This window comes from Onthophagus taurus, chromosome 7 (assembly GCF_036711975.1).
Source record: "Onthophagus taurus isolate NC chromosome 7, IU_Otau_3.0, whole genome shotgun sequence".
Classification (NCBI taxonomy): Eukaryota; Metazoa; Arthropoda; class Insecta; order Coleoptera; family Scarabaeidae; genus Onthophagus; species Onthophagus taurus.
This window is the reverse complement of record NC_091972.1, coordinates 12,545,788-12,565,209: the sequence shown is the minus strand read 5'-3', so window position 1 is coordinate 12,565,209 and position 19,422 is coordinate 12,545,788. Positions and strand designations below refer to the sequence as shown.

The 19,422-nt window shown below is 32.4% G+C and overlaps 1 protein-coding gene across 1 annotated transcript in view; it reads right to left on the bottom strand.

The window, feature by feature from the left end:
• The window catches only part of LOC111420940 (invected), a 75,815-nt gene extending 58,963 nt beyond the window's left edge, over window positions 1-16,852 (bottom strand). Inside the window, exon 1 of the mRNA XM_071197445.1 lies at window positions 15,674-16,852. Coding sequence (XP_071053546.1) covers window positions 15,674-16,580 — 907 coding nt within the window. The 5' untranslated portion in view covers window positions 16,581-16,852. The remainder of the gene's footprint in view (window positions 1-15,673) is intronic.
• Window positions 16,853-19,422: the final 2,570 nt, after the last annotated feature.

Sequence of the window (19,422 nt, the reverse complement as noted above, 5' to 3'; positions counted from 1 at the left end):
TTACAGATTCGAGTTTCGTGCTACTGGTGTTTCTCTTCGACACTGATGATGGGTGTGATGAAATTCCAGCAAAATTCGTCATGCTGCCGCTAAATTGCAGCAGACACGCAATGTTTACATTTTCGGAGGCAGAATGGAAGTGCGAGTGCAGCGCTGGTAATGCTATTGATCCGCAAGATATGTTGTTGGTCTTACACTCGGTCAATATTATGAAAGCTTTCGACTTTGCGGTAGCAGCAAATTTAATATTCAAAAGCTTTCATTGCACTTACTCTTTCTTTTTGCTTTAAGACTCTAATGAAGGTTTTTTTTGGTCTAAATAATTTTTCTTATTGCAATATTATTTAAAATTATAATATAATAATATTTATTCTATGAAAAATAAGTATTCAAGGGAAATAGATGAGCTTATACAAATCTCTTAATTGTGGTAATCATAGCATATAATCATTTTTTATAAAACGTTTGTACTAGATATGCCAAACTACTCTCAAGTTGCCGAGGGTAATTAACTTGACGCCGGGTAACTTTATCAAGTGAAATATCTAAATGGAGTACTGCCTAACCAACACAATTACAAATGTACACAATCGATCGTGTAAAATTGGCACTTTCAAAACCTTGACTCGTTCTATTCGTTCAGTAAATTGAAAATTATTGAAATTGAGAACTACGTGATTTTTGAATAAATCGATAAACATTTTGATGTCATTACGTTCTTCCCACATATGTCACGAATGACAAACTGGAATTACTACAACGATATTACAATTATGAAACAAAATAGCTTTGAAATTTCGCTGAGAGTTATCTAGAAATAATCGCCGTTGTACAAATCATTGAGATATTAAATAAAAAACTCCCCTCTCGTTTTCTGGAAAATAAATCCACAACTTCTTCAAAAGTTCTTCAAAAACTTAGAATGTTTGGTGGAAATACTGTTAAGAAATTTTTGACATGCTTGGCTCAGGTGATGAAGAAAATCATGTTCTAAACTCTGTAACAATTTAACGAAATGTTGGTGATCCACCTCCCAACTAAAGATCAGAAAAGAACTGTTAATAAATTTCGTTCCATCCTCACACTATGAAATTGGGTTGGGTTGGGTTGGGTTGGGTTGGGTTGGGTTGGGTTCCAATTTCTGAGTGGTCACGGCTGCTTTAAGGCCTACCTCCACAAGCACAATAGAAGGGAGGAAGAAACGTGCGACTATTGCGAAAACGAAGTAGACGACGTGGAGCACACGTTCTTTGTGTGCCGAAAATGGAAAGAAAGACGAGAGAAAACCTGGGAAAAACTGAACATTAGACTAACGCCAGAAAATAGCACAAAAGTCATGCTAGAGTGTGAAGAAAACTGGAAGACCGTGGAAGAATTTGTAAAGGAGGTCATTATGACGAAGGAAAGGGATGAGAGAGAAACGGAGAACAACTGAGCGACTGAGAAGCCCAAGACCAGGCAGTGTGGCTAAAGACGGCGGATGATGGAGAAGAAAAAAAAGGGGGGGGCTGCCAATGGAGCTCCCCCCGTCCTGGTACGTAATAACTATAATAAAACCGACAAAAAGTAATGGAGATGTTTTGTTTTGCTTCTTGCTGTTTCCCTGAAATCGAGTCCTAGACCAGACAGTGCGGCTGAATGATGGGGGAAGAGAAGACGGTGGATGATGGAGAAGGAAAAAAAAAGGGGGGGGCTGCCAAATGGAGCTCCCCCCGTCCTGGTACGTATTACAAAAATAAAACTGACAAAAAGTAATGGAGATTTTTGTTTGCTTCTTGCTGTTTTTGTGGAATCGAGTCCTAGACCAGACAGTGCGGCTGAATGAGGAGGCAGGAGAAGAGGGCCACGTCCGATGCAACGCCTTCCAGGCGGTTTCCGGCGAAGACGAGGAAAGGGGTTTTTAGTGGGTCGGGGCCTGTGTCCTCAACCCCACACTATCTATCCCACCATCCCAGGCCAGATGTCTGCTTGCAGATTTTCCCCGACCTCGTAAAAAAAAAAAAAAAAAAAGGGTTGGGTTGGGTTGGATTGGGTTATCAAGTGAACATAATGAAAGTCTTATTCAGCACAGTGCAAATCTGCTTAAGCGCTAGAAAAGGTCAAATCCAGTAAAGAATAGAAAAAGTTATTCTGATATATTATGTTGGTCATAGATTTTGTTGCAAAACTTGGTTGGTTGTACTTCAATTCAGTACAAAAGAATAACAAACGAAGATATGTTGAAGTATCAATAAGAGTGGAGTAGCTACAGCCACCTAATGCTTCTCAGACGTCATCAGACGTTTTGTACAACTTTGCTGTAGCTGTTCCTTGCATGAGTTCAAATGTAGCAATATGTAGCTGTCCACTATGACAAATAAACAATGTGCAATCTGTACTTATATCTCAAAAACAGCTTTCACAGTCGTACCTTCAGTCTTCTTAAATCTGCTGGCCTAGAAAAAATAATCAAAGGATGATGAATATCTGTCAACACTGCCAATCATCTTGGTGATTAGGTAATCACACAAGACACAAGAATGACTGTAGCAATCACACAAGATGTAATTTCATAGGAGATATAGGAGGATAGGTTGCACTTTGCCATGCTATTAATTAGAAATCATATGAGACGATGGTGATTATTCTATTGAATTATGTAAATATATACAAAAAGAAGAAAATACGAAAGATACAGTTAGCATAGGAAGGAGTTACAAGAATACAGAAATACATAATGACCTATTGAAGAACAAGCGCTGCGAATATTTGAATGTGTTAATAGAACAACAAAGCAGAAGAAGATTTCGAAGGTTTGAAGATTAATAAAAATTTATGGGGACTTAGGGGGAGGTTATTGAAGATCTACAGAGTAACAGAACAAAATCAGAATCTTTGTTGCGTAAGATATCAATAGAAAAAGTTTTGACCAATTTGCTGCTCTTGGTAAAAAAACTTAATAGTTTCCTAAAAAAATAAGTTAATGGAGTATGATGATAACCTAATAATAATGGAAAGATGGATCCCAGAAAATACCGCAGTTATACAGCTAAATGATTAATTTATTACACCCACATTATGGTCTGTTTATTTTTTAATTTTGTTTATAGTGGTATTATTCCTACTAAAGGGTAGGATAGTATCCATTCTCGGTTTCTAGAATCCATCAAATCAGCATTTCTCAATCTGAGATTTGAACAGCCACAGAGGTTTGCTGAAATTATACAGGGTCTGATCATACGCTTTACTTTTCAGTAAATCTTATACTTGAAAAACATCAATTAGTTTTAGTAAGTTTGATCTCTGAAAAATATGAACACATTTTTGTCTTCTTAATATTAATAAGTGCAAATTCATCAATTAACATTTTTTCTAACATTTTCATCAATAATCTTATTCCATTAATATGATAAAGAACTATCAAATTGCTTAGTTAATAATAAATACATAATTAATTGATACATTTTAAATAGTTTAACTTTTTATTAAACTCTTATAAATTAAACTTTATTTGTTTTAATATTATTGATACTGGAATTAATTAATTACAGTTGATACAGTGAGTTTGTTATTGTAGCAGGGTCGACAACGGTAATCGAATAATTAATTACTAGAAAACGTCGGGTTAATCAACCGGTAATGAATTAATTAGTGTACTCGTATTTCATTGCAACAAGTGCTATACCTAATAAATTTACTAACGTTTAAGGGTCTATAAATATTCAGAATGTCGTTAAGAATACTTTTTTTTTTTCAACATATCATTAAATATACTGTCTTAAATAATTTGAACACTCTGTACATATCTGACATTTATATCTTAAATTTAAACCAATAACGGTTTTAACTCTAAAATATGTTTTTAAAGTATAACTTTACAATACTTTTTGAGTAACTAAATTCAACTTGTAAGTTCTAATTTTCATGTCAAACATTTTTGTACTTTTTGACACGATGTACATTTCGACTTCCAGTTACGATTCAGTATAAACATAATAATTAGGGGCGCAGACGTCCATTGTATAGGGTTAAAACGTACCAATCGGCTGCGGGGAGTATAAATTGAAATTTTCGTCCTGTGTGCGTGCACTGTATAACCCCCTTTATATTTCGCGTGACCTGCGCCCCGAAATTGCAGGTTATCCCCTGTATATACGAACGAGAAACTCGAAATGCGAATCGAACAACTTTCTACACGTCAGGAATATTCAATCGACACCCAGGAAATACTCTAATTATTATTTTATCTTTATTACAGTTATTACTACGGGAATTTTCAATATTCAAGTTGCAAAGACTTGTAATTTTCTCTTTTTGGGGGATGAAAATCATTTTTTTTTTTTTTGAGGTGGAGATATGAATCATGGAGGTTTCTTGTGGTGGTTTGATTAATTAATTTAATTATGTAATTCTTGAAAACTGAATTATTTTAAAGTATTCCAATTGTGTTTAATTTATTTTTACCCTCGGTGATTTGTGCGTAAATAAATTCCCTTGTCTTGACGTGAACACACCGAGTCCTGGTGCTGTATCTAATTTTCTAATTAAGCCCGTTCTTAACGGTCTGGCAATTAATAATTGAAATAATCGCCTCGGTGTTCGCGCTAGATTCTTCCCAGGCCTCTCTTACACTCTCGCTTCTGGTTTAATTTAGATTTATGGGGCGGCGCTTCGAACATGTTCTATGCAAATCCTGTACTTTTACGACCACGACGACAACGCAACAATAATCGATTTTAGATTTATTGAACGTATATATGTTATACAACAGACGTGTTAACATTTAAACCTTCCATACGTATATACAGGGAGAGACCTAAAGCAAAATTCCTTGGTTTCGATTAAGCATTACAAAAAGCTTTAGACCAGAAACCGAACGTTGGCCGGCTTCGTCTGATGTGTAAAAATGATCGCCGGCGGAAAAGTACGACTACACATAATGCTTTGCATATTCATGAGCAAGGCGATAGACTGTGGATTAACTTGTCGCTCGCTTGTTCGCCTTTTGATTAATCGATCTATTCGTTAATTGACACTGATCGAAGAGATTATTTGTTATTGGTTAAACTTACATAATTATGCTGCTGGATTATACCAAATTAACTTATTCTTTTTGTTATCGCAAAAAATGTTGAATTGTTAAGAACAATTTTATGGATTTTCTTGAAATTTAATATTAAGAAAACGAATATTTGAAAGCCTTAAGTTCAGTTTGTCACTTTTGAAAGTAAAAACGAAAGTAGAAGAGAAATCTTTGAACTGTATGAAAGATTAAAAATAGTCTTGGAGGTAAGTTTTATGAGCTTTTAAAGAAGTTGCCTGTACAAATGGATTCAAAAAATCATAAAATACCAATTCCAAAATGTTATTAAATTTACTTTATTGTATTTAAAAAATTGTTATGCAAACTAAACCAGTTCTAACCAATTGAAGATTGGGTAAATCTTCGAAATCAATGATTAAGGTTCCAGACGGTTTGAATTTTACATTCCAATTCTACAATTTTGTGGTTTGGGTTTAATCAAGTCTATATCATGGAATAATTAAATTAGCTTAAAAAAGTGGATTTTGTCTAAAAAGATTAAGATGTAGAAGAAAAATATAGCAAAAAGTCTAAGAACATTTTCAAACTTTTATTATAACGCGAGTCAGTACTTCTTGTATTTTTTGCTTAGTTTTAGTTTTTTGCTAGTTTGCCAACTATGCTATGTTTGAAAAGATAGCACAGCTGGCATCGACCTTGCCCTGCTTTTCATATTTCAATCTTCACTATTATAAACATTTTTGAAAAAAGCTTGTAAAATCTTGTACACAAATATCTTACCTAATATATGTCAACTTTCCCTAAAAATGTATTGATGTTTTACCGCATTAAATTGTGAGGATTGTCAAAACATTATAAGATAACGAAAGGACGAAACTGCCAAAATTGTAAATTTAAGCCGAGCAACAATCTAGACCATCATCAGAAACTACAATGAAACTGATTCCTTTGCTAGCATAGTGGGATCAGGCCAAAGAAACAATTTAGAAGAGAAATTAGATTCATATTAAAAGAAGTAAGCCAAAACCCTAGGATTAGAGCTCTAAAATTAATTAACATTTTTAGGCACGATTGTGTCTAAAAAGTCTGTACATGCAAGAATCATCCAAAGAAATCTACGCGATAATAGACTTTTCAGCAGGACGCCCTAAAAGCCGCTAATTTTGATAAAGAACGGTCTTCGACTGGGTTTTGTTTACTGACGAATCGAAGTACAACATTTTTGGAAGGTCGAGCAAAAATTTGCTACTAAAGTTACCAAAAGCTGCGAAAGTAAATCACTGCGAAGACCGTGTCATAGTTTAGGGAGTTTAGCAGCATCCAGTGTGAAAAAACTGGTGTTCATTGATGGCATTATGGATCAATATCAGCACAAAAGTATTTTACAGCAAAATTTGAAGCGATCAGCTTGAGTCCTGAGCCTGATTTTCCATCAAGGCTAGTAACCCCGAATTCCGAAAACATTTTTAGTGCTAGATTAGGACACTCTACGTGATATGTTAGGAGTCAGATCCCAATCCAACCCAACCCAACCCAACCTAACCCAACTCAACCCAACCCAACCCAACCCAACTCAACCTAGTATCCTACCCATAATACATTTATGTCAGCTTTTCGAATTTATCTACTTTAATACAAATTTACGCACAGTTTTATACTCCTAATTAATTATGGATAAAAGGCATTTTCACATTCAGCATTGATTATAAAAATAATCATCTTTATAAGTGCCCATCAGTGTTTTTTTTAATATTTGTTTTGTATTAAATTTTATTTCAGTTCAAAATGTAGCTAAAAAAATAAATATAAAGAATACTACAGTTATAAAACAGGTTCATTGCATAAATGATGAGGGAAATATATGTAATAAAATAAAATGGCTGGATAAAGTGGATACTAAACTTTTGGCAGCGTCATAAGTTCGTGGTAAACCAGACTACGCCTATGCGCTACTTACCAAGTAATTCTAAAGTACTTAGCAACTAGTAGTAAGTAGCATCTATGTATTGTCTTCTACAGTAAAATTCCTTGCAAAAACAGAAGAGATTTTGTTACAACTGGAATTTGGATGTATAATATTTTTAAAGATGACAACTTCATCGCAACTGAAGATACAGGCATCCACTAAATAAGTTAAATATTTGCACCATTTGACCTACAATCCAGTTCAAAAAAATTCCTACTAGAGTGCTTCTAGGAATTCACCTTTTGACACTTTTAGTAAATGTGAAGTCAAGAAATAGGGCAGAACGCAGATTGTATCTCCTTCCGGGATATGGAATAATACTAATTAATAATTTTGAAAAAAAAGTGTGCGTCAACTATCTGAACTTGCTGGATTTACTATTTACAACAATAATATTAGAATTCAAAAGGTCTAGACTAAAAGGGCATAAGTATGACTAGTAATTCGCTGCTCTAATACTTCAGTTGGGAGAATTAGAAGCCAAGGGTCCAAGTCAACACTTTTTAATATTTGCTTCAATTCCAAAATTGAAACCAGAAATATTAAGTATACCGATTGCGTATTTAGACTTCCTATTAATCAAAGCAAAATTTAACTGCTTGCTATGTATTTTAAGTCAAAAGAATTCAAATACTCTTGGAACTATTTGTAACCAAGCAATAAATACATTATAGATTAGAGTTTCTCATTGTTACATATTCTTTCTCATTGTTGTCTCTATCATACACTCAATATATAACCCAATAACATTTAGCTAACATAAGTTGAAGTGATTCGTAAAAGAATACATCATTCAAAATGTGGGTGTGTTGTTCGTTTCGTAATTACAATGTAATTAATTAGCATTTTAGTAATGTCAGTCTAAAAAAATATGCATAAAATTTAACAACATAAGCACGTTGACTACATTTTTCTATGTATTTGAGGAACAAAATTGTAGTATGGTACTTTAATGGTCCATTTTGCACATCCCACCAGCTTATGGTAGAGAAAGTGTAGAAGTGGTAAATAAAATTTTAAAACTTTTGCTCTTTGTGCGGAGTGAAGTGTGTTTTTTTGCAACATGGTTAATCCAAACATAGTTATGACATAACATTAGGTATTACAACTATGTACATGTACCATGATAAAAGCCTTCAAAAGTAAGATAAAATCATTATATTTTTGATACTTATTAAAATCATCCATAAACATAACAAATCGGTGTCCAGACCTATTCTTCATGTTCATGGATATGTTTCAAGACGTTCCGTTTTGAGGTCATATTTGAGATAAATCGTGTTTGGAGTCATTTTCAAGATTTACTCATCTTCTATAAAATGCTTGTAGAAAGTTGTGGAATTAAATAGCTAAATAAGCATCAAATAATGATTGAATCGACGATGACGAATCAATTTTGTGTGGTTAACCCAGAAAATCAATTCTCCATCAGTTTCTTCATACTTCAAAGGAAAAATACGTTGATTGTACGAGGTATATGTATAATACCTGTTTTAAACAATCAAATTTTAAAAGCTCATGGAAAGTTTATTTGTTATTTTGTTGCTTCAAAAAGTTGCATAAAATACATTTTTTCGTGACGAATTCATTTTTGGCATTAATTTGAATGAGTACGATTAATTTTAGTAAACTTATTGATTTTAATTAAAATTACAAAGAAATATGTAACTAATAACTTTTTGAAGGTAATAAATAATGTTGATAACATTACATTTTTATGGTCCACCTTAAATCACGTTGTGTATGTATTAAGAAAATCTTAAATTGGATCTCCTTATAACCATTTTGTATTCGATAATTTATTATGAAACAAGCCAAGCTTATTTGACTTTAAGATACGCGTCAACGAAGCGAGCAATCGATTTGTAAAGGGTTTAGCTTCGCGCGATCGTTTTTCTTCTACTATAACAGCAGGTTGCTGCTGCTGATTATGTACCAACAAAACCATCGCCATCAAAAAGCCACCAAATGAATATATACACTGTATAGTTGTTTGAATGAAGAAACGAACTCAAGTATGAGTTGTAAAGAACGTTGCCCCTCAAGTCTACTGCTCTCTTCAGGTGCTGTGCTCGCGCTTCCGATCTGGATTAGAACGCGTTAACCTGTCACGAGACCTGTCAGATGTCACTGTTATGCTCGCGTGACAACTGAATACACGAGACCATAATAGAGATCGATCTAGAAGGAGATTTAAGATTTACCTATCATTTTTTTTAAACCACATTTTGATTGATCTCACTTATTATATCGAGCTTTTATAAACGTATATCAAAAATTCCTTTTTTATAAGATAACCTCTCGTAATAATTTGTTATAAAGTAAAAAAAAATTATATTTAACACGTGCCATTAATTTTATGGAATTCAGAATTGAAAGGTTTAATTACACGGTGAATTTGATATTAATTGCGAAATTACTGCCACGATATTCCCGGATTTCGCATGAAGAATATAGTTTTAATATAGCGAGCGGGGCCGCGATCGCGGAACACAGAGTTGGGAGGAGAAAGCCGAAAATTTATAGCTTTAATTAATCCACAGGTGAACACGGTAGCCGTGTCTACGGGATATCTGCATCGAATTGCCCACCAGGACCATTGTTAATGTCTCTGCCAGTGTCGTAAACTAAGTAAGAGCGGAAAGCTGTTGGACTGTTGGTTTATTTATAACGTATACTGAAACGCGTCGACGCTAACAAAAAAAAAATTTTTACACTTAACTTTATATTCGTTGAGTACCGAGTGTGGTGATTATAAAAATCTTATATAAAGGTAAAAACTTGGTAATCATCGGTTGCTGGTTGGCATTGAAGAAACGCATACGACCATCAGTGTAAGATCAATTACCAGTAGCGGAAGCCAGATGTATAATCAACTAATGGATGATTTTATTATATATACTGGAAGTTGCTTGGATTCATTATTGGTGATTAGTGACGAATAATTTAAAATCTAATTAACTAATACAAATACATTATTATTTTTTTGAAAAAATTATAGATAAGTATAGCAAAATAATAACTTAATTGCTCACATAGTTTAAATATTTATCTATTTTAATTACAAACGATTAGATTCACATGGCCGATTCTAAACGAATTAATGTTAAATAATTTTAAATTTCCATAATAGTTAATTTGTATTTCGCTTAATTTCACGCGGCGATTCTAACCATGTTTAATTAATTCTAATAATAAAGAAGACAAAATAATCCGGATAATATTTATAACATCAATATAGAACCAAAAAATAACTATTATTTTTATAAAGAAACTATTTTTACACATAACTCCTGTTGAAATGATGATAATTATTGAATTATTACGGAATTTATTTATCTAAGTATGCCAATAATATTTATAAAGAATTTTAACGCTTATATCGACATAGTAAAATAACACTAATAAATAACACAAGTATATCATAAAAGTTGTAATTGGTAAATAGATTGAATAAGATTGCTAGAAAATCTATTTTTAGTAAAATAGCAAGTTAATTGTTAATTAATTATTTAAACGGAGGCGTTAAAATAGTCTGAGATTATCTTTAATCGCCATAGATTTTAGATTACAAGAATTAGATCCACCTGACTGCTTCTTGAGTAATTAATTTATAATTATTGTTATTTATTATCCAGTTAATGCACGATGATTTTAATTTAAGATATCCATATACAGGTGTTAACTACCGTATTACGCCCACAGGATTTTAAAAAATAAAACCCTGTATAATTGTGTGAAAGAAAACTTTTTTCTTAGATTTTCTTCATAGTTAGAGAAGCATGTTGTGATTCATACAACAATTTAATAATTATCATAAATTTCATTTTCGATAATTTGATTTATGTTTGAATGCGATACAGCTTTTTTCTTAAAATTTCAGATGATTATTGATAATTATAAACTGGCGCCATCTAGTGACGAGTAGATGCACAATTCCCTTATAAAGAGGGTTTTATTTTAGAGATATAGAATCTTATAATGCTCAAATTAAGCATAATCTTGAAAACCAATTTTCGATTAATTTCTTGAACTACTGTGCAAAAGTCTTTAATGTATTTAAAATTGTTGTTTCAGCACGGACTACTGATTTTGTATCTACTCGCAGAAAATAATAGGTCGCGAAATTATGTGCTGTGTTATTACCACAATAATTTGACAAGGATTACAGAAAAACCAAAGCATATAAGATACTAGAAGTGCACATAATATATATATAGGTATGTACAGATTAATGTTGTCTTTAAAATGGTTGTTTCAGCACGGATTACTGATTTTGTATCTACTCGCAGAAAATAAGAGGTCACGAAATTATGTGCTGTGTTATTACCACAATAATTTGACAAGGATTACAGAAAAACCAAAGTATATAAGATACTAGAAGTGCACATAATATATATATATATAGGTATGTACAGATTAATGTTGTCTTTAAAATGTTTGTTTCAGCACGGATTACTGATTTTGTATTTACTCGCAGAAAATAATAGGTCGCGAAATTATGTGCTGTGTTATTACCACAATAATTTGACAAGGATTACAGAAAAACCAAAGTATAGAAGATATTAGAAGTGCACATATATAGATATGTACAGATTACTAGAGTAAACATTTCTGCTGGTTTTTACTTAGAGTAATATTTGTATTCCTACTGATGCAATTATCAAACATAAGATACCAAGATGAACAATTTACTAATTTTGTGAGCACTACATTACACCTTTCTAATCTTATTTGCCCACATTCTGGAAGAATATGTGTTTTATTTTAGTATCCTAACTATTCACTTTAGCTAATAACTATGATGAAAACCAATTGTACTAGAAAATGTTCATGTTCATCCCGTACAGATACTTAGCAAGATGTAGCATAGTTTATATATATCAGGGCTTTTTCCATAACAAACATAGGTACTATATGTATGTATGTACGTATGGTCTGCAATATCTTTGATTTTTTGCCAAATTTGGCACATTTGTTTAGCATGTAAATACGGACACCCTACTTCTAAAAGGCACTAGAACCTCATCAATTGTTTTGGCAAATACTTTGACAGTTTGATATGTTAGACATATCAGAAAAAGAAAAGGAAACAAATCCCGAATAAAAAAGTCATTGAGTCTGATAATGATTTGAATATGGACCATAAAATAATCCTTCTGCTGCCGCCTTTATTTCAATGGAGTCAATATCTTTCCATGAAATATTGTTTGGATTCTCAATTGCAGAATGCAATTTAGTAACGTGCATAAGAAACTTAACTCTCATTATTTTGACTGTAAATATTTGTGTTGCTGTATGAATAAGAACGGAAGACCAATCAACACAATTTTTTTTTGTAAAAATGAGAGATTGTCACAAACTGGTCAGATTACTAATAAATATCTAAAACATATCCGTTAATTAATTTATTGTATATTTTATGCAATTTTAATTAAATTTGATTATTATGTCTGGTCATAACACATCAAAAATTTGAATGAGGTTCGACACAAATCGATATCGAATAACTAAAGACACGTATTTCAGAAGAAAATTCAGAAGGTAGCAATGAAATTGTTGGTGTATAATTTCAATGCTTGACAATCAAGGAATAAAGTTGTGTGAGTTTGTTTATGTTTTAAGGAATCCCCAATCACCACTTTGAAACGCTTTAATTGATCTCGGGTTACTACTCTTGGTACACTTACAATGTCTACCACGTTTGGTCATTTCGAGATGCTTCAGCTTCTAAGTCAGCATTAAAACTTCTTCGTTATGCCCGTGAAACATGAAGTTAGTTAATTAAATTTTTATTTAACACATTTTGATTGAAGTCCAAAATTACCGATATTTGTATTAATCAAAATGTTATAAATTTCGTTACTAGTTCTTTTTTTGTAACAAGTCAGTTATAGTTATAGTAGTTATGTGCATAAATTTGATTAAATATTTTATATTTTTAAAGAGTCCTAAAAAATTTGCTATATATGATTGAAGTGGTGTTATCAATTTTGTGTCATCTTTTGCGATGAGCGCTTTTACGTGGTTCTATTTCCAAATTTTTTTCTCATCCCACCAGATTCCAAACCTAATGTTTATTATCATGTTATTTCTAGCATATTTTAGGAAAAATAGCTGGTAATAAACTGAAATTATTTCCTAACCATTGTAAAAATACCATATAAAAACAACCCAACCCAACCCAACCTCGAAGTCATTTACTTGTATTGTCCCTATTACTTTTTATTGATGTGATAACTTGGAACTAATTAACTAATATAAGTCTAGAACAAACTATATCATTTAGAAAAGAATTCTAACCCTGCTAAATTAGCCGATTTAGGGAATGTGTTGGAGAAGGTAATGGAAGATCGGTGAAATGAGTACAACAGTTCTGAATGTTTCGTATCAAAAAAAAAGAGAAAGCAATTATGGAAGAAATGGCTACAAAAAATACTTTACAATTGGAAAGATATATTTTGCAGCACCTTTATTCATCCTCATGTAAAGTGCACAAATGACTCCATAGTTTGCTCCGGTAAGATTTCAGACAATACTTTGGCTATAGTTGCAATTCTTATCCTCAGAGCACGAGTTACTCCAGCAGTAATCAACCTTTTTCCACGTTTCATGAAATACAAAGTCAGAAAAAAATAGAAAATACTCACAATTTTAGTGAATTTATCGCAAATGAAAAAGACGATTAGTTTTCAGAGAAAGAATCATGAAGTACAATAAGTGATGTGGAACCAGAAATTAAGAATAGTGAAGCGAGTATATTTTCTGTTTTAGAATCAAATAAAGAAAGTGATGATCTAAATGAAATGGTCTGTAACCATCGAGATACACTGTGCTAATACCTACTAAACTCCTACAGTTTGTTAGTCAAAAAAAAATTTTACACACTCCAATCGAAAAACTAATGCACATTATGCTACTGATTCTAACTTATGAAAAAAAGTAGATTCCATTGAAATATATGTATTGATAGGAATTTTATTACATATTATGTGATTTAGATAAACTCGTGAAAGTGACTTGTGAAGAAAAGGCAACATATTATCAAGAGAGGTTCAAAGATTCGATGATATGGATACTCAAGAAGAAAGAAAAAATAAATTAGATATTCGATTACGAGGTATCTGTTACTGGTAGTGTGGATGAATAACTAGTGATATATGGAGTGACCCTTCAAAGATTATATGCCGTAAAAAGAATAAAAATATAATCACTTTGCGATGCCAAAACCTGCTACTGTTGTAATTTCGAACTTTATCTTGGAAAAATCGGACAAATTTCTGAAAAAGATCAAGGCCAAAGGGTTGTAAAATAAATAACTGATTTATCAATAAGTTAACTTTAATTTAATATATGCCTAAAAAACTAAAATGTGTTGTTCTACTTTCTAGTATGCATTATAAATTCAGTTTATTAAGTTCTCAAAATATTTTCAACCCGAAATTCTAAACTATTATAATTCGACTAAAGTTAAGAGTACATATTCTTGATAAATTACTAAGAGCTCAGAATCCTAGAAAATTTATAGATATTGAAGCTTATAATCCACTTGTAATTTTTTGAATGATCAAAAATCCTGAATGGAAATCCAACAGGATTATGAAAAATAATTTTGGCAAAAAAGTTCGAACCCTGTAGCACAAACATACAAACATTGAAGCTTACAATAGTCCAATAAAAAGAAAGAAGCAGACTCCACCAGCAATTTCTAAATGATTTCGTTATTATATTTGTTTTGGAAACGACAATAAATATAGTAAAAAATGGGCACAATGTTATAATAAGACAATTTTCACTACCCTTCTCTTGAAACAAATTATTTGATGTGGGTCAAATCGACTTTGCATTCAGTTACATTCAACGTCGCTATACAGACAGTCTAGGGTTAAGTAAAGAATGGGCTACAAATATTAGTTACCAAGCTAAGAATGGGAAGTTATTTAATAATCGGGGCTGCTAAGTGAAAACGGCATAAATGCCAAAATAGTCACTTTTTAGCTACTAGTACTATAAAGTATTGGTTTAAAGTTTGCGCAAATGCCTATTTCAATACGACGACGTGATACAAGTTTTTTGTGTTTCCTGAAAAATCAAGGAAATGTCGTTTATGCCATTTTGGCTTGGTATCGTCGATATAAAAGACGAAATATACTTTCCCGAATACGTTCATAACATCAATAGATCGATTTTCTACATCGATTCTCTCAGAAAATAATTCATGAAGAAAAAAGCACCAAGAAAAAACTAATTGAATTAATTCCAGAAGATGTGGTGAAGGGCACAAAAAATATCCGACAAGGACACTTGAATAATTTGTGTTTGTAAAAGAACAATAATAATTCTTATATTAATAAATCATAATGCAAGCTTTTTTGGAGCTTATAACTACGTAATAAGATTAAATGTGCATTTCCAAAGAGTTTTCATATTTAGATACTCTTTCAGGTTTGATTGTGAATCGGTTAAAAATGAAACTAACAATGTTAAGCGTTTTTGCCAAACTAATTTGAATTATTTATTTGGTAATATAAGTTTTGGTGCTAAAACATTTTTTTTGCCATTTCACAAACATTAAATCAAAACTTGAATAAAACAACAAACGAAACGATCAACTAGCCACCTCAAATTGGAGGCAATTTACATAATACCCGGCTTTTAAAATGAACCAAAAATTTTGAACCTACCTGAGCTCGGTCGGTCACTGTATCTCGTACAATAAACCCACGCTGGCCACAACATCGGCTGATTCGATGACTCTGAAGATTTTTCTGATTTCTCCTCCGATTTACTCAAATCAACCGGAACCGCTGTTGTTGTCGTTGTCGTCGCCGTTGTTGTTGCCGCCGTCGCTGCCGGTTTACCACCTTCCTCAAATTTTTCTTCACCTCCAGCAATAACAATCACTTTTTTTGTCGGTTTACTTTTCCGGATATTTATCGGATCAGTTATCCGCCGACCAAAATCAGCTTTCAAAATATTATCGATTGAAAACTTTAAATTTGGATTATTCGCATCGTTATTGTTCACGTTCGATTTTGAAATTTGGTGATGATGATGATGTCTTAAATAAAAATTTTGAAATTCATTTTTACCACTTTCAGGACTAGTTGGGGAACACAAACCCGGTCGAAATAATGTGTTAATGTACTCAACCGGTGAATGCGACTTATCATAATCGCTCGATCTATACAAAAAATTCGGAGAATTTGATTTTACACTATTTGGACTTAAACGATTATTGGTACAAATACTCGATGGACTCGCCGGATTACTTCTTAAACTACCTCCGCCGTCCGGGTCCAAAGTTGTATTGGTTATCTTTGAAATTGCGTTTAAATGATTTTCAATGTTTTTAAATGATAAAGTTGTCGTTTCATTTTGCACTTCTTGATGATGATGTTCATTTTCATTGCCAACTGATAAAACTGTGTCCTCACTGTCACAACTGACATCGTTTTCAGTGTTAACCGGGGATTCACGACCGAAATTTGAATCCATCGAAGCTTCCGTTGTCTCCGTAACCGCGCCACCGTTCCGAAATTGATGATGATGATGTTGATGAAGAAGATTTGATGTAGTCAACGTTGCCATCTTTTTTTATTAGAATTTTTTTTTTAATAACCAAATTCACTGATTTCACCTCATTCTTATTTATTTATTAATTAAAAATTTTTGTTAGAATGAGATAGAAATATTTTTTTTTGTTTTTTTAAGCGCGCGTTTAAAAAACACTAACAGAAGAAACCCGACGGTTTTCTTCGATCTACACTCCGCGGCCTGCTGCGATATTCTGTCCCCTTTGAAAAGCGTCATTAAGGCGGAGCTTTTATAATCGTGGGCGTGACCACGGTGGTAGGTCTAAAAGCTTTCACCAATACCGAAACGTTATTGTTGACGTTCCCGTACGTTCTGACAAGAAGAACGAACGTTCTGTTTACGTTTTTCAAAGAAGTGGGGATGAGATGTGATGAGTGGAAGGGGAAATATATCAAGAAGATATTATAATGTATTCTCCAAAGATATCTTTGATATATGAAATATTGTTTCAAAGTTTTCTCATCAAAATCAAACCATTAAAATCTAATTAGCGATTTAAATTTATTTCTTCATTATAACGATTTTTTAATGGGTCTTAATAATTAATTAATTCCTGCTGTCGCATTATTTAACATTTTATGTTAATAAAATTTAACATCTTAATCTGCATGAAACAATATTTATAAAAAAAAAATAACTTAATAAACTTAACAAGTTAAAAAAAAAACAAAGTTTCACTTTCTATTAGTTCTGTGATTAGCTTTTTATTACAACTTAAAAGGTGTTAACGAACCGTCGATAAGACATGCTTGATTTTTTTGATTCCTTTTTATCTTCGATTTAGTTTCCTTTCACCTTCTCCGGCAAGGATAACACCTATTTAATTTTTTTTATTTGGCCGTACGTTGGGCAAATCGATTACGCGTCAATTGATCGATTTTAATTAAATTTTATACCTAATTTGATAATAATTTTATCAAGGAAGTAACAGGTTTATGCATCGAATCAGTTTTTTTTTGTTGTTTTGTATCTTAAGAAATAATAGGCCAAATATAGATTTAATCCGACGGAAAGTAACGTAGTTTGACTACCATATACATAAAGACTTATAAAGAGGTGTTTTGAAACAAGATCACCTAACTTTAGGAGGCGAATTTTAAAGATAGTTTTCTAAATAAAGTATGGACCAATTCCTTGGGAGGCTACATCCTTTCAGAATTGGGGAAAAATTAATAATAAACACATTTATTCGGACACACTTCGATCACTTCATATAGAAAATTTTTGTTTAAGTAATTGTGTGTAACACATCCATGTCAAAATGCTTGATTTTCAGTATATTTCTGCAAAGTTCAATGAGGAAAGGCAATTTGTGGAATGTCACGCAGCAGCATACTTCCAACGTTTCAAAACCATTCAGAATGCATCTTATTATTTGAAAATGATCCTTTTTACATAATCCTTAGTAAAACCCACAGAAGACAATTAGGGCAACAGGAAATATCAACGCTAAACATACTAACTGGAACTATACATTCAATAACACCACCTGGATTAAGCTTAATAATTGAGCAATGGAACTAAATTTCCATATACAGAAGTATGTGTTGTTGTGGTCGATCCGAGATTTCATCCGTTCTTCCTGTTGATTCCTTTGGAAAGGGGCAGATGTTCCCACCTGGCATCTTCAGTGCGTTGTCAATACTTCCGAAGATATTGACAAAGCAGTTGAAATATCCAACATTAAGCTAAGCGCAATACTGGTAATCACAAACAAAGAGATTACAAGATATAAGCCTAATATTACGCCTCAATATATTCAAAACTGAATAAAAGAAAAGAACAGAAAAAGACGTGAATGGCAAAAACCGAAATACAGCATTAAAACCAGAAATCAACAGGATTACATATAAAATCAATGTGAGCTCGACAGCTGTGGTATGGATCAACGGATCAACTTGTGGCAAGCATATACTGAATAAAGAAAAAATCCAAGAAAATTTTAAGATAACCTGTAATTATTCCTATTACCTTATTCTTACCGATCTGATGCCGATACAAAATTTCAGATAGCTGTCACCCAAAATGCTGCAAAAATCAAAAACGTGAAAAATGGAAATATAATGGCTAAATCTCCAAAGGAAATTAAACAATACATGAAGTTACTTCATACTAAGAAATCGCTAGTTATGCTCACAACGATATTTAATGCTTCTCTTAGATTGAGTCAACTTTCCAATTCCTGGAAGCATGCTCATATTCTTATGTTTAGTAAACCCAAAAAACATATAGAGTTTCAGCATGCTTCCGCAATGTCCAAATTATTTAAAAATTGATGATTTGTAAAGATTTGTAAAAAATCATTCAACCTCGCAGCATCTTTGTAGAATCGAATATCTAGATAATCGAATATATAGAGAGTGGGTGCGATTCGAATGAAGCACAAGTTTTCGATAAGCTTTCGGTTTGGCTCCCTGGGTTTCTGCTAAAGTTAAAAAACTATAAATCTACCAGAGTGAAAATAAATTCCCGTCTGCCCTAAATAAAAATGGTCAAGGTTGAAGTACCGCAGGGCAGTATCCCAGGGCTGCTTCTATTTAATATACAGCGTGTTCTAAATTAAGTCCGCACTGGTGGTAACTTAATTTGTTAATAGTGGTGGTATAAAGTTGGTTAAATAAGTAAACTAGTAGCATATTTTCTGCCGATTACAATGGTGAAAATTGAATGTGTCGTTTAAAAAAAATTAGGAAAATGTAATTTTTTAAATGAAACACCTTGTGTATTTTTTGCATAATCAAATGTACAACATTTTTAAAACAAATATAACAAAATAACCAAATTATAAGCTTATTTTCATTTTAGACTAGTTGATAAATAGCTGTGAAATAAGATT